At 47.9% G+C, this 24,424-nt stretch overlaps 1 protein-coding gene across 2 annotated transcripts; it reads left to right on the top strand.

Annotated features, from left to right (window-relative positions):
• Positions 1–747: 747 nt before the first annotated feature.
• On the top strand, positions 748–23,083 carry LOC122167314 (Golgi integral membrane protein 4-like). 2 transcript variants are annotated; one of them, XM_042831806.1, is made up of 14 exons: positions 748–1,353; positions 6,435–6,509; positions 6,995–7,044; positions 7,636–7,689; positions 11,326–11,476; positions 13,718–13,800; positions 16,364–16,516; positions 16,622–16,900; positions 17,555–17,712; positions 19,310–19,512; positions 19,926–19,990; positions 20,999–21,163; positions 21,819–21,900; positions 22,539–22,620. In XM_042831806.1, the coding sequence occupies exons 1-13, from the start codon at positions 1,167–1,169 to the stop codon at positions 21,891–21,893; spliced, it is 1,698 nt and encodes a 565-aa protein (XP_042687740.1). In that variant the 5' UTR covers positions 748–1,166; the 3' UTR covers positions 21,894–21,900; positions 22,539–22,620. The 2 variants fall into 2 exon arrangements, with proteins under 2 accessions (XP_042687740.1, XP_042687739.1); XM_042831805.1 differs by having other exon boundaries at positions 750–1,353; positions 21,819–21,887; positions 22,539–23,083.
• The last annotated feature ends 1,341 nt before the right edge of the window (positions 23,084–24,424 follow it).

Raw genomic sequence — 24,424 nt, 5'->3', positions numbered from 1 at the left:
CTCCAGATGCCTGAAACATGGAACTTGGCAGAACTCCAGAGGAAGCGTCCTTCTGAGCTCAGATAAGGGACAAGCCAACTTGGCAGCTGGGCTGCTGGTGCAGGCAAGATTCATTACAAACCTGGGGGCTTTAGCTGAGCTCAGCACACAGCTGTGCTGTGCAGGAGGGCTGTTCTCTCCTGCCCCTGTCCAGCTGAGCATCATCACCTGCCTGGGTAAAACAGGTCGGATTCTGCCAGGAGGAAGCAGCCCATGTAGAATCATAGAACCAGTTGAGTTGGAAGGGACATTTAAAGGTCATCTAGTCCAACTTCCCTGCACTGAGCAGGGACACATAGTGCTAGATCAGGGTGCCCAGAACCCTGGCCAGCCTACCCTTAAAAACCTTAAGGTTTCAAGGCTGTTTCCCTTGTTAACTAATGCCAGTGTCCCTCCTGATAGCAACAAGTGCCCACCACGTAGGCTTTGGGCTCCTCGGCTTGTTTATAAAGGGGAGGGGAAAGCAAACACGTGGGAGAAGTTGGTTTGAGTTGTTCCTGGGTGGGAGCAGGGATGTCTGCTTTACTGCTCGCAGTGGGCTCGGCAGGCGGCCGGGAGAGGTCGGAGGGGCCGAGGACTCCGTGCCGGCTTTGGGGGCAGCGGGGGCACTCTCCCAGCCCCGGGACTTTCTCCCAGCCTCGGACCTCCGCTTCCTCCCGGCAGCCGCAGGCGGGGAGGGAAGCAGAGGGGAGGGAGCAGCAGCGCTCCTCATCCCACGGCTTATTTTTTCCGGTCGGTGCTGGAGAGGGGGAGGTGGGACAACCCTCCCCTCCTCCTTCTGCAGCACATGGGAAGCAAAAGTTTCTCTGCTGCTGCTTCTCCTCCTCCTGGTCCCCCCGGTCCGGACCCCGCCGAGGTTCGCTGCTGAAGGATGCGGCGCGGCTCGAACGGCGTTGGGCTGCGCTGCGCTCCGCCGGGCGATGAGGAGTAAACCGCTTTTGGAGCATCTTCCGCTTCTCCGAGGGCTGGGGAGGAGTGAAGGCGAGACTTGGATCGAATCTTGCAGAGAGTAACCTGAGGGATCTGTGGATTTCTGGAGCGAAGGAGCTGTTTGAGGGAGAAAAAAGAATCAGATGCTTTAGCAGCGCCAGGGAGGCAGCGCTGCATCGCTTTGCTTCAGCCCCACCATGGGCACGGGCATGTGTTCGAGGAGGCAGAAGGGGCTCCTGCAGACCGGGTTTTGCCTGCTGGCCGTGGCGTGCCTGGGCTCGGGAGCTTTCCTGTACCACCACTTGCAGCAGAAGGTGAGGAGTGCCGAAGCCCTTGCCCAGAAATACAAACAGCAGCAGGAAGCACTGTCTGCCCAGCTCCAAGGTGAGTGAGCGGCTGCGTGCGCCTGCTGAGCTTCCTTTGCTCCAGCACAGCCCAGCGATGAGTGGGGGGCCTTCGTGGAGTGAGTCCTGACTGCTCTCTGGACCCTGAAAGTGAATGAAGAGGCAAAAGGGGTCCATCAGTAGAGGTTGTCATCATATCATCTCGTCTGTTTCCTTTGGAAGGAAACAGACTCATTGCCATCTTCTCTAGAGATTGGTCTGTGGCTCTTGTCAGTCTGTTTGGGGCTGATTGGATGCTTGAAAAAAGAAAAAAAAAAAAAAAAAAAATCCACAGAAAGCAGGGAAGGTGGTGAATGGGCTTCTCCAAGCTCCCTTACCAGGTACAGGCTGGTGGGCAGTGAGGGCAGGAAAACTCAATCCTCTGATGAGAGCTGCTGGAAAGCAAGCATGTTGTATATATTCCCATCGGTCTGCCTTGCTTACAGAGCTGTCTGCCTGTGGGAGAATGATGCTGTAGCTGTGGAGATGTTCCGGTAGGGAAGGCTGGGGATGAGTTATGCTGTTCCACTGCTGAACTCTCTTCTTCTGCAGATCTGCATGCTTGATTCTTCCTGCCCATGCCAGAGCCACGCTGCCAGCACCTCTTGCTGGGCTTGGGCTCTGGAGATAGCTTTGCTGAACTCACTGCAGAGGGGCTGGGTAGAAATCCACTCTTTGGTAGCCAGTGGTTGTGTGTAGTGCAGGAGGATGGTTTTTGTGGAGTGCCCACAGCACAGCTCTTATGTGGATGCGATTCTGCTGGCATGTGGTGCCTGTGCCCTGAGGTCAGGGACTCATTTAGGGCTTTTTTTTCTCATAGTGAGCAGGATTAGATTATGGCATTTAAATCCAGAGCTCTTCCTGGGACTAAAATCAAATGCAGGGTATCTGTTATGGCCTCTGTTCACACACAAAGTGACACTGTTTCTATCAGCTGCATGGTTGGAAATACCCCAGATTTGTGGCTCAAGATACGTGGGCTCTGGGTTAAGCCTCTTCAGGTGGTTTTGTTTGCAGTCATGATGCAAAATGAGTGCTGAACATAAGCTTTCTGTGCTCAGGGCTGTGCATTTCTACCTGTGAATTCAGGAAGGAAGATGTGATGTGTGCTGGTGTTATTATGGATTTGTTGGGTTTTTTCAAAAGTATGTTTCCTTGGGAGACAATGTTGTGAATCAATCTAGCAAGTATATGGGTTTACTGCAATTATCTTACATTTCTTCTTGCTCTGCCATGAAACATTCAGACACCTGCAGCTCTGGATGTGCTGCACAGCCCCTGCAGTCTCCTCCTGCATCCCGTGTTTGAGATGCAGACACCAGCAGGGCAGGAGCTGGCCCACATTCCTTTCTGGTATGTCAGCATCTCTTGCTGCTTGCCCTGGAGAGGGGCTGGCTCCTTAAGGAGCAAACTGACAGCAGCAGCCTCAGGGAACCCCATTTCTGTTGGCTGCAGCCAACTGCTGAGACAGGCTCATAGTATTTTTCCTCTCAAAATATGTTTGAATAGCAGTGCTGTTGCCTGTTGCTGGGGTTTCTAACCCTCTGCAAGTCCTCCGATTCCTAAATACAGTTGTTGCCATGGATACACTTTGTATTTTCAGAAGCCACTTGTCCAACAATTTTAAGAGTCAAAGATTCTTTTTTTTTTATGATGTGGGAGAGGTGCTTGGCAGGTAGGAGCACGCTGCATGCCTGGCTGTGGCTGGGAGCTGGCTGCCTGTGCCCTGGGGGCTCTTGTGCCCCACGCTGCCTTGGTGCATGGCTTCAACTGTCTTCTGCATCTGATTCATCTTTCCAGCTCTGCTAAAGGAAGATGTGTTGTTATGAGGTGGATTTTGGTGCTGTTTATTTATTGTATTTACTATTATTCATACACCTGAGTGCAGTTGATGCTTCTGCCTCTGTAAGTAAAGCTGGAAAGGGCATGGGTTGGGCTGATGGCAGCCTAAAGTGAAAAGAAGTGAGTGGAGGAGGGAGCAGAGCTGAATATCTGGATCTGTCTTGAACAAGCCAAGCCTGTCCCTGGGGAATGGGCCTTATCTTCTCCTGCTCAGAATAAAAGCAAAGCTACTGATCTTGCTGTAGTGTAAAACACAGCATGCAAAAAGACACCTCCTCCCTTCTCAGTGTAGTCCAGATGGCAACAAGGAGCAATCTGCTGGGCTTTTCTGTCCCTGTATCACCGGTGTTCCTGCTGGGTGAGGATGTGCCTGAGACCACGTGGAGGCTGCTTACCAGGTCCTGGGCACTGCTGGAAGTGCTGGGACATGGAGAACTCTGGGTGATTCTGGAGTTCAGAATCACCCAGAGTTGTCGGCTGTGATGTGATGGGATGGAGGCTGGCAGGAGTATTCAGTGCCTATAGCAAGGAGAGTAACTGAGAGTTTTCTCTAGGTGATTAGCTGGAACTGCCTGTGAAGCTGGAATCACTCTCCTCCTGTCATGGGTCTCCTAAACTCTCCCTGGCAGATGTTTATCTCAGCACAGCTGAGCTAACAACCCCTTCGCAGAGTCACCCAGCACTCCGAGATCTTGTAAAATGAGAACATGTCTGTGGAAGGCCTGGCCTGTTCTCCTTCCCCAAAGGCAGGACGCTGTGTGGGATTTCATTGTTTCAGCAGTTCAAGTTCTGCATTTTTAGCTCATTTGTCAGCAGGTGACAGTGCTTTAGTGCTGAGTTCTGGCTGGATTCCAGCCTAGTTTTAGGCACCAATCACCCTCCATTCCCTCTTATGATTGCAAATTGTTAAAGACTTCCTGGCTTCCTGTCTGCTGAAGCTGTAAGTGCCATTTTGGCGTGCTGAGCTGTTGCTGGGTCCCACTACAGAGGTGAGCAGGAAGACAGCTTTATGCAGCAGCTGCTGAGCTCTGCAAAGCTCAGCCCTACTTCTCTGGTTTGTGCAGACCTGGTGATATAGTGGGGGAGATGACAGCTCCTTTTCTGCTCCTTGGAAATTATCTCAGGGGCAACTGCAACTGCTTGGGTGTGATGGCCTGTCTGGGGAATGGCTCCTCACTCTGGGGTTGAACTGAGTTTGTCTCACCATGAGCCCAAGCTGGCAAGCCTGAAAGAAAGTCCTCGTCCCTGCAGTATCTAAAAGAAGTGTACTCCAGGAACAGCCAGCTGGTCTGTCTTGTATTGCTGATGCTTGATTTCAGTCCAGGAAAAGTCACCATCTGGAAGTACTGAGGTTGCTTCATGGGGGACAGTAGGATGCTGAGGTATTTGGATTCAGCTTGTGCTTTGAAACTGGGCCCTCAGTGTGTCAGCTGCTGCCCTACCTGGCTGAGTTTTGCCTCCAGGTGGCTTGGGAAAGAACTGAACTACTGAATTATCGTCACCGACATCATTAGGTCCCAACCCCTTATTATTCCTGGCTTGAATTATCCCTCTTCCCTTTCCCTAATTTGCTCAGGCTCTCAATTGTTGCTGGAGATGACTGTAAATAGCAACGGATCTGTTGCTGGTAAACCAGAGTGTTGCAAAGATCCCAATCTTGGACCCAGCCAGTGTCATGATTTAGCTTAAAAGTCACTGAGTTAAACCAGCTGGGGTTTTTCTTTCTGGGCACAAGAGGCACTTCCAGCTGGGAAGGAAAACATCATTCATTGTGAGTCTCTTTAGTAAAGCCACCAAACTTGGATCTCTTGTGATCCAACGGAACACTCAGAACAGCAGCTCCCCAAAGTAGCTCCCCAAAGTTCTTGAAGGAAGTGATGTGGGAGCACAGGCTGTGAGAGAGGCAAGTCTGTGTGCAAGATATTGGAGAGTGTTTCTTTCCAGCACTTCATTCAATGCCGTGTTGGATTTGTGCGCCTGGCGCTCCTGTTGCTGCGCTGTGATCAGTCTCTGCTCTCTCCTTGCTCTGCCTGCAGGTTTGCTGAAGGCTTGGCAGTTATTTAAAGTGAGAAACAGCCAACTCACTCTGACATCTGGGTTTTGCTTCGCTTGCAGGGAGTCTGAAGGCTAAAACCCATACATGGTTATGAGACGTGACTGGTGCTGGGCTGCCATTTATCGGTGAATAGCTGTGAACTTCATAGTTGCTTGTTTGCAGAAGTGGAAGCTGAGGAGATGGGTGGCTAGAATTCCTTTCCTGGAGAGAAAAGATTGATGTGGGAACAAGATGCTTTTCTTTGGGTGGTTTTTGTTTTCCTTCAGGGTCTGCAAAGGTGTGAGATCTGCAGGTGGTAAGGTAGGGAGGACTATTCTAAGTTTGATCTTCGGCTTTGCAATTCCTGGTTGAGCTGTAGTATTATTTATGAAAGTGTCCTGGCCTGACTTCTAGGATGTGTGATGATATCAATCCCATTGGTTCATTTTCCTGGACACTGTGCAGCACCCATTGTGTGATTTGTCCCAGTGTCCTTGGCTTTGGAGGTGAGGTTTTACTGCCCCGGTGTCTGAATTGCTTGGAGCCCCACGCTGTTATGTGGCAGTCTCTGCACAGAGGAGATGGAGCAGCTTCTGGTTGCAGCTGAGTGCTGTGGCTCAAGGGTTGCTCTTTGTTACCATTCAGACATCAGAGTGCATTAAAATCATCATCCATCAGGAGGTTTCTCTGGCGCTTCCATTTGTCATGTGGCCAATGCACAAAGCAGTCTCGTCCTTCTATCTTCTTGCTCCTCTGTGCAGAGCACAGATGCTCTTTTGTATCTAATGGGAGAGAGAGCTGCTGGCACACTCTTCCTTCATGTCCTTGAGGGCCAGTTAATGGTTGCGATGGAGAAAGAGAGAAAACATCTCTCTTGCATGCTGCTGGTGTGGAGCAGAAAGCTTGGCAGTCTCTGGTTATCTTAGTCCTAGTATTGGACTTGGCCCATAAACACATAGTTCAGCCACTGGCCACTACATCCAGCTCACAGCTTGTGTTCCTAAGTGAAACCTGAGTGCAGAGACAGGAAGAGCTGCGAAGCAAAAGAGGCCTGTTGCTCATGTCTAATTGATTGGGCACTTGCTGGCCTGATCTGTGGGAGGACTTGAGGGCCAGGTGTGCCCCTGTGTGCATGACCTGCAGAATAATGTCTGGGAAGAAATGTCAGGGTTTAGCTCATGCTCTGCCTCTTTCTGCTTCCCCAGTTGTGTATGAGCACAGATCCCGACTGGAGCGATCCCTGCAGAAGGAGCGAGGGGAGCACAAGAAGACAAAGGAAGGTAAGTTGGCAGAGTGGTGGAGCAGCAGGCAGCTGACCTTCCAGCTGTGGGCAGATGCACGTGTGGCATCCAGAGGCCTTCAGCACAGTGTGTGTATGTTACTCAACACTCACCAGGCAGTAGTGAGCTGACTTGTCTATTGCCTGTGAGCTGGGGGGTGGGTTCTGTTCTCTCATATCCCTGCCTATATTCTCAGTCTAATCTGTGAGTGATGGCACCCACGATGTGGTGTCTGAGCACTCTAGAAGAGATGGCTATATCTGGTATTAGACTGCTTTTTTCTTGGAAATAGTAAACTTCTTAAAAGTGATCAGAAGATGCTGAGCTCTACAAGGGCTTGTTAACAATGTTGGCATCCCTGCACGTGGTGGTATGTGGACACTATGGACTGATGCATCTTCTAAAACTGATGTACAAGATTAAACGTTCACAGGCAAGTCCTTGTAAATCCCTGCTCATTTAATTGTCTTTTCTTCCATTTCCAGATTTTTTAGTGTACAAATTAGAAGCTCAGGAAGCTCTCAACAAGGAGAAGGTAGGTACAGTTTATTCCTCAGGGCATGCATGTGTATTTGCATGGACACGTGAAAGAATGTTTTTTAGTACTACCATGCTTATAAGGCTGGGGCTGCTGTCTTGAAGATAACATGACAAGTGCAAGAAAAACTTTGGCTGACTTTATTTTGCAAGGTTGTTGGTGTTGGAAGATCTCTTTCACCTTCAGGAGAGACTGTTGTGCCAGAGCTATTGTGCTTATTCTCTTGTGAGATAGCACAGTGGAAGGCTTGATTGTCAGCTGTTGGTGTGGCAGGGAGTCCTGCGCTGCAGGCAATAAGAGTTCTTCTGAGAAGAGAATTTCATGGTACAGAAGAGTCCCGGGGGAGCTGAATTCAATATATACTGCAGGGAGCATGGAGAACAAAGGCCATGAGCAAACCTATCCATTTTCTTTTCCAGGGCTAGACAAATGATTTCTACTGGCCTGTGAGTGGCAAAGTTGACAGGAAAATGTTGAAATGGAGAGTGTTCAGGATGTGCAGTGTACTCAGTACTGTTCATACTCGGCTGAGCTTTTGGCTTTTCTGAGACCTAATGGCACTATTGACTCTTATTTATTTTTCCCTAGCAAGACTCAATGAACAGATATGGGGCCCTCAGTTCCCAGCACAAGATCCTGAAGGTAAGATTTTGGTCTGGTTCCAATGCTCACTGTGTGCTGCAAGTTAGAAAGTGCCCCGGAAGGCAGGTGTGGGTTGTTCCTTACCACAGATGCCTGGGACAGACCATGGGCTTCCTGCAGCTAGTGCCAGCCCAGAGGGAGGAGGCCACACTGTGGTGTTGATTCACGTTCCTTCCTGCCTATTCAGGTTGATGGGAGTTCTCTCATTTGTTCTGTTGGACTTTGCATCAGATTACAGCCTTGGTGTACACTTATTTCAATGGCAGTCTTTGTGCAGCTTATCACGCAGGAGTTTTGTTCAGGATGTTCTCTTCTGTGTTCCTTACCATGAAAATGGGCCTCTTTGCTGCAGCTTGCCTCATTAGGATAGGAGGATGTTTGAGGCAACATAAGCAGCTCAGGTAGGAGTGGCTCATAGCATTTTTTATCTTATCATGTGCTCTACCTGAACTGTATCATAACATTAAAGTTGGGTTTTGTTAGCACACTGCCACTGTGGTCTCATTGCTGGTGACTTTCTTGATGTCTAAAGTTGGAGTGTTCCCAGCCCAATGGTGACTTAGTGCTGGGGCTCAGAGAGCAGGCTGACTTCCAGCAGCATTGTGCACCACTGAACAGAGCTGGACGCCCAGCTGCCTGCCTTTGGATCCCAGCCCTGGGAGGAGGGAAGTACAGCTCTCCTGGGTGTTATCCAGCTCTGCAGACTCTGGGAACACTTCAGTCATTTTTTGTCTTCGCAGTAACTACAACATGAGCAGCGTGGTCCAGCTTGCTTTTCTCACAGGGACAGTGAGAGCACTTTATCCTGGCTCCCTTTCTCTTGCTTCCTTTTATTGGAATAAATTTTTCATCTATTTTGTGTAACTGCATTTACAGCTGCTGAAAGAAAGATGGGCCCTTGGGACTGAAGTCTGGTGGATTGCAGCTTCTCCCCTGGAAATGCTGCATGCAGCTCAGCTTGTAGCTAGCTATGGAGCTGTGAATAATATTTGTTTTTGGAGTATAGGTGAAAAATGCTTCCCACACGGATTATCCTCTTCACAAGGAATAGTGCTGCCAACTTGATCATTATTGAGGAAGCGAAAAGGGATGATTGAGGATGTTTAGCATTGAATAGAAGCATCTAGCCCTGTTAAGGTGAATGTCCCAGATGTGACTAAAGAATTCCATGAAGCCACATCAGTATATCTGGCTTTTGTGTTTGTGGCCACTGTGCTGTACGTGGAGGTTTGCCTCCACAGATAGCTCTGTTAGATAGCTCTAACACAGATAGCTCTCCAGTTGCCTTTTGCTGCTTAGAGAAAAAGGATCACGTTTACTTGACTCCTGAGCTGTCATTCTGATCTGTAGTGAAGGTACCTGTGTCTGATTAATGTCTACAACAGACAGACTGATCTCAGGGGCTTGGCTCTGTCCAAAAATAGCAGCTGGAGCAGTTGCCTGCTGGGGCCAGATTTCATCTCCTTATAACTTCTTTCACCCTCCTGAATGGAGGTGGAATTTTTTCTTTTTTTAACATCTTTCTGCAGAATGCCTCCTAGCACCCCCGGAATATGCAGGCAAGGAGGAGGGTGGCTTTAAACAAAGAATTGTTCACATGAGCTTCCTGAATCTGCAGGAACCTGGAAACTTGCAGTGAGGTGTGCCCTTCCTTTGCTTGTGGGCAAAGCATTCAACCACTGATCCTATTTTTGTATGGTGCAGCCCACAAAGCTGCCTTCTAAACTGTAGCAGAAATGTGTGGTTTTCAGGTTTTCATTCTCTCTCTCTCTCCTCCCATCCGTGCTTGTTTCCCCAGGCATGGTGGAGAGATGCTGTGCCTGAATTGCAGCAGCTGTATCTTCTCAAACCCCACTGGGAATGTGGGATGCAAAGTCTCACTGGCAAAAGTCCATCCAGTTGAGACAAGGGGTTCCCTGTTTCACAGATGGGCTGATTTCTGGCAGTGATGTGCAGGGTCACAGTGAAAGGTGATGGTGGCATGGGCTCTGTGTTTGCACAGCAGGCACGTAACATGTTCCAGACCTGCTGTCCTGCAGCTCCCAACTAGCTTAGCATTTTTAGGTGCCTGAAATGTGCATACATGAGTACAATTCGTGGGAATGAAGATACTCTGGGTGCTTAACAAGCTGGACCAGGACCAGGTGCTCTGGGTGACCTCAGCCAAGGCAATTCTCTCTCCTCAGTCTCCTGCTGCTATCAGAGGATGAATATTCATTCCTGGCCGTGAGCAGTCTGGGGTCAGACATTATGCGTATCAGACACAATATGGGCCAGAAATTAATTGACCTGAGCTGATGAGGCTTAAGATTCCTTGAATTGCTTAGGGTTCTGTATTAAAACCAATTCTCACATGCTAGTGCTGGTGCTTCTCTGAGATGGTTAGCATCCAAATGATTTCAGGGGTCTGATTCCCCTTTGCTGCTCTTTACCCACAGTCTCTGAAAGCAAGAGCAGGAATCTTTTTCTTTTTTTTTTTTTTTTTTTTTAATTCTCTATTTTTCTTCCTGATCCTGTGATCTGATGAACCCAACACCCTCTTTGTTCTCTCTCTGGAACCCTTCCTTACTGAAGGCTTTTTCTTCTGTGTTGCATTTATTTTTGGAGCATAGTTATTTCTTTTCTTTTAGCTGAGGATAATTGCTCCAGGGGAGAATGCCCAGGACACAGACACTTTGTTTCACTGGGGATAAATGCCAGCATCGATAGCATCTAAATTAAAAAAAAAAAAAAAAAGGGAAAGAAAGGAAGAAAGACATTTGTTTCATGTAAAGGCCAATTGAAATTGCTGCCTGAGTTCTGAGGAGCTGCTGTGTAGAGAGGCCAGGGTTCACCTGTGGGCCAATCCATCTGCATATGTAATTGGTGTTGACAAACTGCATGTGGAAGTGTCTCTGGGTTACCATGGGAACCTGAAAGGAGGTGAATTCTGGTTCAGTGGGTCTCAGCAGAAGGATATCTCAGTGTGTTGTGTTACTGGGCTCTGCAGAGGTGAGAGGAGGAGAGCATTGGAAAGCTGTTATCAGATGAGTTCTGGTCTGCTTCAAATATGGTCTGTGGTCTTGTGAGGGTCCTGTTATCCTGGTGTCTGATCCCCACGTTAACATGAGGAGTGTGGGCCCATCTTTGGCTGCACTGAGATGTGGCTCAGCTCCTGTAACACAGTGTAGCTGGTGCTACATGCACAGAAACATTCATCCTTGCAGGTAATGCTGCCCTTCAGCATCTCCAGGACTCTGGAAAGGACCTGGGACTTATGCAGCATTTCAGTGGTATTTGGTGTGATATCAGCAGAGCTGAGTGCTGAGGAGGAGTAGGAGTGTTCTTGGCTGTGTCCCAGAGTCCCCATCTCTCTTCCATGAAGCAGTGGACTTGCTCACACGCTTCTCTTCTATTTTAGTGGCTTCTGAGGAGACCTCCCTTCAATTTATTTGGCATTTTACATCCCTCCTACACTACAAAAAGAACACTTTTTTTTTTTCTGGCATGTTTAGTTACCTTACTGGAGGAACCAGAGGCTCTTCTGCCTCTTCTCCCCAAGCAACTCATTAAACAAGCTCTCAAGTAACACTTGACAACAGTTAGATTACTTTTCTCCTCCTTTGTTGTACTGACTTCGATGCTTTTTGTATTCAGAACCAGCATGAAGATGTCAAGAAGCAGCTGATTGACCTGCAGCTACAGCACAATAGCTTGAAACTCGAGCATCGTAAGACTCTGGAGGCCCATAGCCAGAAGTATGCCCAACTCCAGCAGGAGAAGGATAGTGAAGTCACAAATTTGCAAGGTGAGTATGATGGAGAGCCAAGAAAACACTGGGCAGGGAAAAGAGTAAACATCTGAGCTAGGGAGAGGGCAATGATTGTTCTTCAGGTCTCCCAATAGATGTTCAAACACTGTAGGAGAACCTATGTGAGACAGTGTGCAGTGCCAGCCCTGAGCACAGGCATGGGAGACCTATACATGGGATTCAACCTCTCCTTCAAATAAGCAGCTACCAGTGGACTAAGAAAATGAATTCTGCCACAGGAAAGAATAACACTCAGAAAAGCAATTGTGAAGACAGAAGCTAGTCAGGAAGGTCAGCTTAAGGCTGAGATATATTAATATTCTCTGCCTGCCTTAATGGGCAGCTGTTTATTTCATCCTATCTCTTTTCTGCGCTTCAAGCTCAAAAGCTACTAACTTTTCCCATAAAAGAAAGTACAGATGACTGTGGCATACAAAAGAGCAAGGAAGTCTCTTGAGAGGTGGCAGACACAGAACTAGCAGCGTTGCTAATACCTCATTTTCTTTCCTTATGTTCCATAAATGCTTTCTATTTATAATATGTCCCAAGGAGAGGTGATGGAAGACGTGCCTTGTCGGCAGGTAGAATAAAGAACGAGCAAGATCTGAGCAGAGGACATTGCTCCAAGTTGTTAGAGTGGAACAGAGGGATTTGTGCCAGGTTCAGTTATGAAAAGGAAACCTTTGCCCCAGGTGTGCTGGAAGAAGGCAGAAGTCCTCAGGGAAGCATGAGGAGCTGTTTTCAGCAGTGGAACCAGGTTTAGCTGCTCCTCGTGGTCACCTTGTGCTTCAGAGCTTTGGGTAGCTTTCATGTTGCTGACAAAGCTATCGATGCACGCGTGATGCAGGCTATGGGATGATGCTCTTGTGCCATGCAGCCCAATGGTTGTGATGCTGTTGGGGTGTTTGTGCCCCATTCTTCTGAGTCTCTCCTTCTGGAAGTGGTTTTTGATTACTAATTGACAAGATATTAACATATGCTCTTGCCAAGCCTGCTGAAGCTTCCTGATGTTGCTAACAGGAGCCTTTTTAATCCTGTTTGCATCTCCCCCTTCCTGCTGCATTATGATCTATTTTCTCCTCAACTTTGTAAAAATTGCCATCTATTTATGCTGTGTTTCACACTCCAGCACAGCCTGTCCTCTGCTGCTCCCCCACTCTCATTTTGCACTTTCCACTTTTCCCTGCACAACCTGTTCTGAAGGCAGAGGATTGGGTTTGATCACTGCTGAGCTTGTGTTACAGATAACAGATAACCCCATTGTCACAACTGAAACTTTTGTCTTACTGAAGCCATTGATTAAAAAGCTGTGGTGAAGTCATTTGGAGCAAGACTTCACATTTCTGCCTCTTATCTTGGCATGAAGGCTTTGATTTCGAGGTTCTGAATATGCTTTGAAGACCCGGATGTGACTGAGACATCAGCTCAGTGAAACTGCTTCATCTCTCCTACACCAGAGAAGCCTCTGGTTCTCTTGAAGGCTGGTGGAATTCCAGACCATGGCGAGAGATCTTAGCAGTGGCAGTCCTGGAGCCTTCTTTGTTCCTGCTGTTAACAGCCTTCACCACAAGGGAAGGACACAGCACACAACCTCAGTGGCACTGTCCTGTCCCAGGGATGGATGTTTAAGAAAGAGATACCACTGTAATAACAGCTCAGCCACTGCTGAGCTGCAGTCAAGCACGTGATTTGGCCTACAGCACTGTCCTGTTATGGGGAGAACTTCCCTTCTTGTCAGGGCAGATGCAGCAATGCCTTTTTGCAGAGCAATCACTGTGTGCACAGTTATGGTGATATTCTGAGAAAGCTTCAGGCTCCAAAATAAGGCTGACATTTTTTGATGCTGTTTTTCTTTTCATTGGAGGGTACACAATTATCTGCAAGGCACTGAAACAGAAGTTTATTGTGTCTTGTCACTGAAGCACTAAGCATGCAAAGAGCTTGAAAGGACTCAGGTTTGGGAGCTGCAAGGCACAATCTTGCTACTTAACAGGATGGGAATGAGCATCCCTGGGGACTAAGTTGTCCTGTTTGCTTTCTGTATGTTGCCTGCATGGTTTTGTTTTGCTTGCACTAGCCTTTCAAGGCTCAGCTTCTCTGTGCAGCTGGAGGGAAGCTCTGTGTTGGATCTGCAGGGTGGATTCTGGAGCTCTGAGGTTTCAGTTGGAATTTATGGTGAGGAAGAGACTCTGTGATTGCAGAAACAGCTCCTCAGATAAATTTGTTCTTTTCTTGCAGATACAGTCTTTAAACTCAGAGAAGAGAGCAAACTTCTTCGCAAGGCCCACCAAGAAGTTCACTCTCAGCTACTTAATGCCCAGGTAATGGACAGAGGGGCATCCAGGGCCACATGGGACAGATGTACACTGGGGCCTTTGTGCACCATGAAACACTCTCTAAATAATAAACCTACTTAGCAGCTTTATTCCTACATGGAAGCTGCCTATGACAGTGCTAGAGGAGCCGTGTAGAGGGTTTCTGGACAAGTAAAATTCTCCAACCTGGAATCTGTCCCAGTAGCTGAAAATAGATGAGCGTGAACCATCTTATTCCCAACCTTGGGATGCTTGCTGTCACTTATCTGCATCTCAAATTCTTCCACCATAAATGATGACAAATTGCTTCTGCTTGTAAAAAAATTAACTGCAGAGTGATACACCAATGCAGAAGTGCCTCGACAAGCTTGTTGGGAGTACAAACAGAAGGGTCTCCTTCCATGTCTGCTTTTGAAGCATTAGTAGAGCATCAGACCTTGAAAAGTATCAGAGTTTTGTAAATAAGATGTCACAGCTCCATAATGGAAGAGCTGGAGTGAGGCTCTGTATGTGGAGGCCAGGGGCACAGGTGGAAGCAGTGTTAGAAGAGCATGGAGTTCACCTGGCATGGTGTTGTGCTCGTGCTCTGCAGGTTGTGTCAGCCTTTCCAGCATGCTGCAGAAGTTCTGCCCCCACCCAGTGCTGCTTACTCCTGCTGAGTACTGTTGCATTGGGCACAGCTGGTAGGACCAATCCAAATTACCATGCTGCATTAGAGAAAGCAATCAGCACATCAAGTGTGCAAACTTGAAGATACTCTGAGTAGTATTTAAGAAAACTTGACTGGAGATAGTTAAGGCTGCCAAGCTGAGTGCTTGCAGACTGAAGAACATGATGGCAGCTTCTGTGCTGCCAGCCTTAATGCACGGCCCCTTCAGCACTGTGACCAATGGGAACAGCAGATTGCAAGAAACAGCTCACTGTCATTACTTGCCAAAAGTGGAAGTGAGCAAAGAGTGAAAGGATTTGCCCAGGGAGTGGGAGACAGAGCTCAGCTCCTTGCTCTGAAGGTACCAGACGGTTGTGTTACAAAGCCATGCTCCAGCCATCTGTCTGCTCTGCTATTTCTGCTTCCTTGGGAAGCAGTAGGGCTTGATCCAATGAGTTCAGAAAACACTTTGGATCTTTTTTGACAAGGAGCCTACTGTTAAGTCCTACAGTTTTCTGTTCCGTTTTCTGATCGTTTCTTTCTGGCATTTCATCAGTGCTTCAAACACCAAGGTGAAAGGGATCACATTGCCTTTGGTGGGGCTGGATGCCACATGTGGGATCAAGGGCCCCACGGGCATGCAGCCTCTCCCAGCACAGCCATGCTTCCTTGTGGTGCCCCTGTGCCAGGTTCTCTTGTTGCTCTGGCTCTCTTCAGGCAGGGGATGGCTTACAGAGGAGCAATTTGCACTCTAGATGCCACATATGTTCATCAGAGATGCAAATGTGTTCCACAAGCCCTACCCAGAGGACTGAGCCTGCAATAGCTGTCACATCAGTTGTTGTGCAAAGGTAAAATGTGGCACAGGATAATGGAGCACAGCTTGCTGGCATGGGATACCAGCAGCCCTCCAGCTCAGTTCCCTATGACACAGGTTTGCTCCCATTTGGTTGTTCTGACTGTAAGCAGTCCCTTACCATGGCTACGTCCCCTGAACAGCTCTCTGCTTTTTTGTCTTTTCCTCACTCTTTTTATTCTAGCTTTGGTGGATCTTTTTATTGACTTTTTATTTTGTTTCAATGTTTGCCTTAAGGTCAAATTTCAGGGGGAAGAACTGAAATCAACAAAGCCTGCTCAGGAATTAATTTCCTGCTAAACTTCCCTTGCTGCCTTTTCCTGCTCTGCCCAGTCCCCATTCTGGTCCACTCCCAGGTACCTTGGCAAGCACATGAAAAGCTCTCTCCCCTTGCTTCCCTATAAATAAGGGGGGTAGGAGTGGGGAGCTTTTCCTGAATAGCTTTTCCAAGTCCTACTTTTCAGGGTTGGAGCTGGAGGAAATGTGCTGCAGTAGAGAGAAAAAGTGTTGTGTTTGTTGAACAGTCCAAGAGAATTGATTTTTCTTTTGTCTCACGAAGTAAATTGAATTGTCAAGTGGAATTATGCCAATTGTGTTCGTCTTGGAGGGGCTGACAATATCTACAGAGAAGTGCCTCCACAGAAGGAAAAAAAGCGGATGTGAATGTACGTGAGAAGAACAGGAGAGGGAGCCTACAAGAGCCATGATGAGGTTTTACTGTGCAAAAGGAGGAATTACATTAACAGCTTGTGCAGTAAATAGCATTGCTGTTGTGTGTCACTGTTTCTAAGGTAAAAATATGCAATAAAATAAGATGCAAGACTGGCAAAGGGGGATACAGGATATCTGTGAGATCTGGAAGGAAAGCTGAAGGCTAACTTGAGTTTTCCATTGATGATTGTGGATTATCATCAGTCACGTGGCTGTGTCGTGTTTTTTTTGTTTGTTTGTTTGGTTTTTTTGCAGTGTGTCTGAGCTGCACAACAGGCCTTCAGAACTCGGCAAGGAATTGTTCAACCCTGTTATCATCATGTAAGGTTTCTCTTTATTTGTTGTCCCCTCAGACCCAGATGGAAGAGTTCAGACAGCTCAAGGAAGCTCTGCAGAAGATGCCAAGCTTCAAAGGAGGAGGAGGGAAGGGGCAGCAGCAGCTCCAGGTGCTGAAGGAGCAGCCTCTGGATCCAGGCAACAGCCAACTGCAGCTCACGAGGCAGAAGGTGTGATGGTCCTGGGGAACCGGGAGCCTCTCCAGATGATCTAGGGCTTTTGAACTGGGGGGAGCAGTCCTTTCCTCTGGAGCTCACTCTTGTCCTTCTCTGCAGGCTTTTCCAGTCAATCCGGAGCATCGCCCTGCAGGGAGCTCGCTGGCATCACAGCTCTCTGGGGTTCGGAAGCAGGCAGACGGTCCTGTGCTGCAGGGCCGGAGCTCCAACAGCAACGATGGCCTCAGGTCCCAGGTGAACGTGGCCCTCACCCACCCGGCCCCTCTGCAAGATGCCAATTCACCACCAGAGGCTCCGCCAGCCTGGCCAGCAGGACACGGCGATGCTCACATCATCCGATTCACCCGAACTGTGAACAGCCTGCCGAATGGAAGCCCAGTATGTTCTGCAGACCTGGGGTTTGTTTTTCCCTGAGAGCTCTATGGTCTGTGCACTGGGCAGGCCTGCTGAGTTTGTCTCACTTCACAAGCCTGTATAAAAAAAGAACAGCTTTCATTTCTCTCATTTCTCTTGAAAAAGGAAACCAGTTCACTGGGGAACCTTGCTTGCTTCCTGTGGCCTGCACTGAAATAAGAAGAGTTCACATCTGAATTCAGGGCTGTGAAGGGCCATGGGAATGCTTGGGAGTTGCTGTAAATTGTGTGGGTCCCTGCTAGGGAGCACAGCAAGGGACAGTAATGACAACGTGATAATTAACATATAGTTAAATCACAATGACATTAGCTATTATAATTGTAATTTTTTTTTGTAAGAGGTGGTTTTGCTGTTCCTTTTGTCTTGGCTACTTGAGATGAGGGGAGTCCAGATCTCATAGGACTCAAATCACTTCCTTCTGGCTGTGTGGAAGGGGAACAACCTCTCGTACCAGGGGGTGGCTGGACAGGGCTGTCAATTTGTTCTGGGCCACTTCTGAGTCTGTTGTTCTCTAGAAAAAGATCTGCTGGCCCAAATGCAAAGGGAGAGGTCTACAGGAGTACAGTAAGATTAAGAGCTTGGGTACATCCTGAAAGCATTTGTGTGCCCTCTCTGCAGGACGTGAACATGGTGATGCGCATTCAGGTGAGCAGCCATGAGGAAAGCCAAGCTCCTGGATTGTTGCTGTCTGATCTGAAACAACCTTCTGCTGCTGAGAAAACCCAGGTGCCAGACAACCACCACTCAACAGGCAGCAAACCAGTGCAAATACAAAGGTTGGTGATGCAAAGCCCCCTTCTGCTGTCCAAGACCTGTGATCCTGAGACTTCTGTATTTGGAATGGGATAAAACAGCAAAAACTTATGCCAGAAATGAAGACACAGACAGAATCCCCCAGAAAATGCAGGCTTTTGTCCCGTTTTCCTGCATAGTTGCTCTTGAGATGATGTAGTTTATATCAACTTCAGCTTCATCTGGAGAAGGCAAACCAGTTTAACCATGTCTGGGGACCTGTTAAAATTTTCTGAGCCTAGCTAAAACCCTCAGTATTAAAGTTCCCTGTACCTTGAGGCTGTTTCTCCTCCTACTCACAGAGCATAAGGTGTTCTCCAGACCTGCTCCTGGGGCAAATGTGGAGGGAAGCTGTGGGGAGGGCAGCTGCCTGGAAGGGGCTTTCAAAGGAGGGTGTGATGGTGCCCTGCCAGTATTGAGATGGGCAACTCCCACAATTCTTGTGTTACTGCAGGTTATGGGAGTGCAGGCAGGGTTCAGGATCCTGTCATACTGTTTGCTGAACAGGTACAGGAGGAACTGCTTTCTGTCTCAGCAGTACTTACAGAAGACCAGGCTGCTTTGCAAAAGGAAGAAAATGTCTTTCTGAGGCTGTAATTCATTGAATTCTGGCCAAAATCCAAAAACCAACTCTGAAAGTAGTGCTTCCTTGTGTGATTTATTTGTCCTCTGTGTGTGTTCAGGTAATAGCTGCTCAGTTTACTTGAGAGGGGAAAAAAAAAAAAAAAGAAAATTTAATTCCTGTTTCATCTGTAGGAGAAACTTCTGGTTTTCATTCCAAACTATCAGCCAGACTCCACTAGTGTCTTCTCTGCCCTGTATCTCTGTTTGTTCACTTAACCTGCAGACTTCTCAGGTCAGAGATTGTTCTCTGAAGACGGCTGGAGAAGTTTCCTCAGAGTGATATCACACTGCTTTAGTAGGCAGCATCTGCACAAGCACACAGGCACAGCACAGATGTTGTGTTGCCTTCAGCTGAGGGCAAATGCTGAAGCTGGGGCAGCCGAGTGGCCTCTCTTTGGCTGCTCCAAGTCTAGAAAGGATGTTGTCACTGTCCTGTGAAGCACAACATGCAAACATTGGCCATGTTTTGATAAATGACATCTCAAAGGCAAAGAATATGGTATGCTTTTCCTTCCTGGATCTATCATCAAGAAATTATTGAGCAGCTGGAGGCTGTTGTTTACACTGTTATTTGTGGTATGAGTGCATAAGCCAGCTTCCTCAGAAGGTATGGATGCCAAGAGTAACACTGAATCACAGAAGAGGCCATGTGGCTGGTGCCAAGAACCCTTGCACAGGGCGGCTGAGACCAGCAGATTCCAGACAGACTCTGGGTGGCCAGTCTGCGTGTTGATGGCTTTGTAACGGGGGAACCTGAGCTAAAGGCTGGGCTTCTTACTGCAGGTTTGTGTGGTGGTAATATGCTGGGTTCAAAAAGCTGCTAAAGCTGAGGCATTACATTAGGACAGACTTCTGCGTGCATTACGTGTTGTTGTTTGCTGTCTTTAAATGGCATTTTGAAGTTATCTCCTGCATATGCTGAGGTGGGGTCTGTTTTGTTTTGTGCCTTTGTTGCAGCTGGAAGGACATAGTCAGCAAAGTGAATGCCCAGATGGATGATGTGCACAGTTATCCCAAGAGCCTTCACCTCAACTCCAGGCCTGGGCAAGAGGCTCAGAAGGGAAGCTCACAGACATCCAGTCAGAAGAGAAGGGCAGAGAAACAAATGGGTGATCAGGAAGGCGAGAAGGAAAGGATGGATAACGAAGAGCTTGAAATGGGTATGGTTTCCCTAATCCTCTGCTGTACAGCACTAATATATTGCCAGCCAAGGCTGGAAGCTAGAAAAGCTTTCTGCATGTGTTTGAAGGAAGACTTGTAGCTTCCCCAGAAATCTTGATATTGTCTGGGTAAAGCAATTAAACATTACAGCTACCCAGCCAGTGGGGGGCCAAATGGGCTTTGGGGTACAGCAGTCCAGTCTGAGAATATTGCTGAGGTGTGCTGCTGTGCTCAAAGGGCTTGAAGGCAGAAGGGAGGGAAGCTGGGAACTGAGGCTCCTGTGAGAATCTTACTGGAAACGATGACTTGCATCCTGTAAGCACTGTAAGGATTAGCAGATCAGTCTGTGTCACTGCTCTCTTTTTGTCTTTAATCCAGAGACTGTGCTGATAACTGTCCCTCTTTTTCGTAGATGCAGGAATGATTGAGAGGGAGAACTTGCATTCTCAGAAAGAGACTGTTGTTCAGGAGCCTATGGTAAGAAATACTGCCGTGCTGTTATCAGGATTCCTTCTTCTGAATAAAAATCCACTGTTCCACTTCAATCGGTGCTTTCCCAGAAGTCTTTATGACATGCAGCTCCAAACTTCTGTCTGCTTCCGGAGGGTTTTGGAGTTAAAACCATGAATTTGCTTGATTAAAGGTATGACTGGTGAAGTACTGAGCCAACGCTGGCTCTGTCTTCTTAGATTTCAATGTGCTTCTTCATCTCAGTTCCCCCACTTCAAAAAAAGCAGGCAAACGCAAATCTTTTAGCAGCAGGAATAATATGGCTGGCTGAATATTTTCTCTGTAAAACTGAAGGTAATTTGCTGATGACTGACATGGGCACAGTGAACTGACAATGCCAGACTCTCTTTAGAGGGCTCATACCTGTTTCATATGGTGTGGTGGGAGGGCAGCTGTTTTGGATTCAAGCTGAATGGGCAGAAAAGTGGAGGAGGTTGAAGCTCAAGACAAGTAAAGGGAGGGAACCACTGAATTTGTAGAAAGCAGCTGCTTGATGTTTGTAAAGCTCGTCAAATACAGAAGAGAGAATCTACTGTTAATATTTCTGGGAAAGCAGTCAGCTGCAAAACAGCCCTGCGACTATTTTGCTTTCTGTGCTGACAGTGAATTGATCTCCCAAGGAGAAACCAGCTCTAGAGAGAGAAACGAAGCCTGCAGCAAGATCCTTCTGTGCCTCCTATATAGCTTCATTACCACTCAAATGAGGAGAGCCTGAACTGCAAAGAGCAGATGAAAGATGAGATAGGACTAGAGAATGGGGAAAAGGCAGGGGAATACTGCTAAGAGTAACCAGTGCTCTCTTCTGGATGAATGATATTCCTGTTCTCTTAATCATGTCGTGATGGACCTTCCTCCTGAAATCTGTGTCAGCTCTGGCTGACAGCTTTTCCCAGATGGTGAGGGTGGGCTCATCTTGGCCTCTGCATCCCATGTAGGTATCTTGTCTGGTACTCACAAGAGCCTTTTCTTGTCCAGATGCCAGATGATGCTGCAGATCCTGCCCAGGATCCCAATAACCAGGGTGAGGATGAGTTTGAGGAAGCTGAGCTGGAGAGACCTGACTTTGAAGAGAAGGTGGGAGGCTTGGAGAAGTTCAGGGAACCCAGTGCGAAAGAAGAGTCCAAGGAGAAGCCACTGAAGGTGACTGACATGAGGGCAGCAGCAGGGGGTAGGGAGAGACTGAGCTGTGAATGGGGGGAGGCAGAGAGCTTAAAGACTCAAAGGGAAACTTAATAATCCCATTGCAGGATGGGGCAAGCAAGAGAAACCTTTTTCCAAGGGTCAATGGGTCGTACCAGAATTTGTTCTGGCCCTGTTGTTACTGTTTGTCGAAGCCTTGTTGTTCCTGGGCATGCAGCAAACTTGACAGCAGTGACAAGGTGCAGGAGTCCTGATTTCTTATTTGCCTGCTTGCAGGTGGAAGCTATTTATCTTTAAAGTGCTTCTTGCCATCTGAAGCCAGACTCTGCATCAGGGAAATGTTAGCTTGTTTTGACATGCAGCTGAGCATTGCTTGTTTTAAAAAGGAGTGTTTTATCTGTCAGGCTCTAAAATCATGATCAATAGTGAAGTTAAAAACAATAAATCCAAGCCAATGTAATCAAGGAGGAGAACAAAGACCTCTACAGTGGGAAGGAAAGCACAAGTGGACATGGGTTTGTTTCACTGCCTGATTTCTGAGCTGCAGTCTGGTGTCTTCCAGACCTGAAGCACCACTGCCAGAGAGCTTCTCCCTGCAGGGAATGGAAGTGGATTGGAGGAGAGCTAACAATGTCTGACCTTCTATTTTTCCCAGGATGCTGGCAGACCTGTCAAGCCCAAGGAGGACCCAATGGATGACTATCAAGATCAGGAGCAAGAAATTGTATGACACCAAGGTTTCCCTTCTTTGCTTCTCTAGTGAAATTGTTACCTGAGTGTGCTGGTAGCCAGGGGTTGAACACAACTCAGCTTTTAGGGAAGCAGATGTGAGCACTACTTGCAATTTTGTCTCTGCTCAATGGGGTGAATCTCCGGAACAAACCTGGATTCCACCCACATACCTATGGCTTCCAACAGCTCCGTGTCTTCCTTGTGTTAGGGACCCCAGAGAAGGGGAGCTCTCCTTGTCCTTTGTAAGAACCTGGCTTGTGCACTGACTATGTGGACCTAAATGTGCCAAGAGATGCTGTGCTGCTGCACATCATGGGTGGAATTTGTTAGGCTAGTTTTAGAGTGATGGGGGTAGGGTATCTTTTCATGCAACAGGCCGAGATGTTAAAATTGCACTGCAGTGCTAGTTTATTCAGTGTTCATTAAATGAACGTGGCTTCTTAACTCTACTTTTTGGTGCATTGCCAGTGTTACCTAAAGGTCCCCTGCAGAGCTGAATTCCTCCCTGTTTTCCTGGGTTTCCCAAGCTGGGCTGCTATGGCAGAACAGCTTTATTCAGAAGCAGCATGATGCTGTCTGTTAGGGTCTCTTTTCCAGCTGGGCCTTGCTGATTTTCCTTCCTGGCTGTTCTCTTTGCACCCAGGAGGACCATGGCGGTGAGGTGGATGACAATGATGACCTCGAACTTGTCCAAGAGCAGAAGAACCATGCAGGCATCCAGGGAGCTGATGGCAAGAAGGATGATTACTACTGAGAGATGCTGAAGATGGATGCAGTGGGAATGAGAGGAGAGGAACTCCTCCCAGGAACTGGATGCTGTACTGTGCACAGCCCAGAACAAAGGCAGGAGGAGATAGCTGCCTTGGCAGGCACTGAGCATGGTGTTTGCAGGTATGCATCATATCTACGTGCGTGGGGCCACTGCCGCCTCTCTGGTGCGTGGCATGGAAGTGCCCTCAGACTGTCTGAATGACTTTATACTGCTGCTTCTAAAAGAAGCACCTGTTGATTGATCAAGTTCTTGACCCTCTTGTTTTCCTCATCCATTCCCTAGATTGAGAGTTGGTTGTTTTTTTTTTTTTGCTGGCTGGGCAGGGGAGGGGTGCAGGACTACAAAAGGAGGGCGTCTGAGCTGATCCCTGGAGTTAATCAACTGATGGCTAATACAAAGGAATCTGTCTTATAAAATATTTTTCAGTAGTGTTTCTTTAAAACATCCTTTGCTCCCATCAGGGCAGGGTGGAGAGGAATTGTCTGGAGCAGTGTCAAAGTGATGGCTGGCCACGAGCACCAGCAGGAAGTACCACATGCCAGCTAACACAGTGTGTATGTGCATACAAAGGAGGAGATCCTCCTCCCAGCACAGGGATCCTTCCCTGTCACCCCTTCTGCAGTTCTCTTTTCCATGGCTGCCCTGCTGGGGTGGAAGAAGCACTTGATGGCACAGTCCCTGTGTTTGCCTGAACAGTCCTTTTGCTTTATACAGCATTTTGATGGTGTGGATACCCCCGAGTGGGACACCAACACCCAGCCAACAGCTTGTGGGTGAGCATCATGATAAAGCTCACAGGAGAAATCTTTGCTCCCTGTTTGCATTAGAATTTAAAGCCTTGTTTTGAGGAGTGTTTCGTGACACTTCCAGACAGTTGGGAAAACAACATTTATGTCCCACTGAATTTGGTCTTTTTCATTCAGGCAATGTTGTTTGCTTTTTTTTTCTCTTACAGTGCTTCTAATGGAGCTTGAAATGAACATGTCAGGGTTTTCTGGTTGCTCTGTTCTTATATTACTTGTTTTTTTACCAGTGCAATCTGAGCAAGTCAAACTCTGGGGTAATCTGGAGTGGTTCATGTGCTTGGGCTCTGCTTGTGTTACATGGAAGCAAGGAGAACTCTGCTTTTCCAGCTGCTGCCCTCTCCCCAGAGCTGCAGTGTCAGGGCAGCTGGGGGTGCTGCTGGCTGTGATGGAACTTTGGGGAAGCATCTTGTTGGGACCTCAAGGACCTGATTGCTGCTTTCTGAAACTGGGAGGGTGTAGCCATGCAGTGACACTAGGAGAACCTCACTGCAGCAGTTTGCATCTCTGTTCCAAAAGCATGTGAGAAAACAGACCTCCTCATGGGAAGGCATGAGGCTTTTGGTAGGATGTGAGCTGAGAGCTCCTGGCTGCTAAGCTTTTTCTGCACCCACGCCTCACTTAAAAAGCTCACAGACCGTTGGAGAAGACCAATGCTGCTGTAGGGGCTTTATGCTCATTGTATGGGTTGGTATCCCAGCTGGAGGCTGTGCAGGGGGTCCAGAAGAAGGACTGTTAGCCCAGTGCCATAGCTGCTCATGTAACTGAGTTCACTGCAGAGCTGAAATGAGGTGTGAGATATCCAAAGTGACTTGCAATGATGAACACCCTGTTAGTGCTGTATGCTGTCAACCTTGCAACGTGACGCAATGCTGCTCGGCCTCCCCCATCTGCTATTTATAGCACCTTCAGGATGCACTAGCTGGAACTGCTGCTATGTGTGCAGATGCAGCC

The sequence above is a fragment of the Centrocercus urophasianus genome, unplaced genomic scaffold (assembly GCF_019232065.1).
Source record: "Centrocercus urophasianus isolate 14NV4802_14NV808 unplaced genomic scaffold, USGS_Curo_1.0 seq_36, whole genome shotgun sequence".
Classification (NCBI taxonomy): domain Eukaryota; kingdom Metazoa; phylum Chordata; class Aves; order Galliformes; family Phasianidae; genus Centrocercus; species Centrocercus urophasianus.
This window is presented reverse-complemented; position numbering and strand designations above follow the sequence as displayed.

Coding starts and splice junctions, on each gene's coding strand:
- LOC122167314 (XM_042831805.1), top strand. CDS start 1,167: ATGGGCACGGGCATGTGTTCGAGGAGGCAGAAGGGGCTCCTGCAGACC. Junction 7,045..7,635: donor AAGCTCTCAACAAGGAGAAG/GTAGGTACAGTT, acceptor ATTTTTCCCTAG/CAAGACTCAATGAACAGATA. Junction 16,901..17,554: donor GCCTGCCGAATGGAAGCCCA/GTATGTTCTGCA, acceptor CCCTCTCTGCAG/GACGTGAACATGGTGATGCG.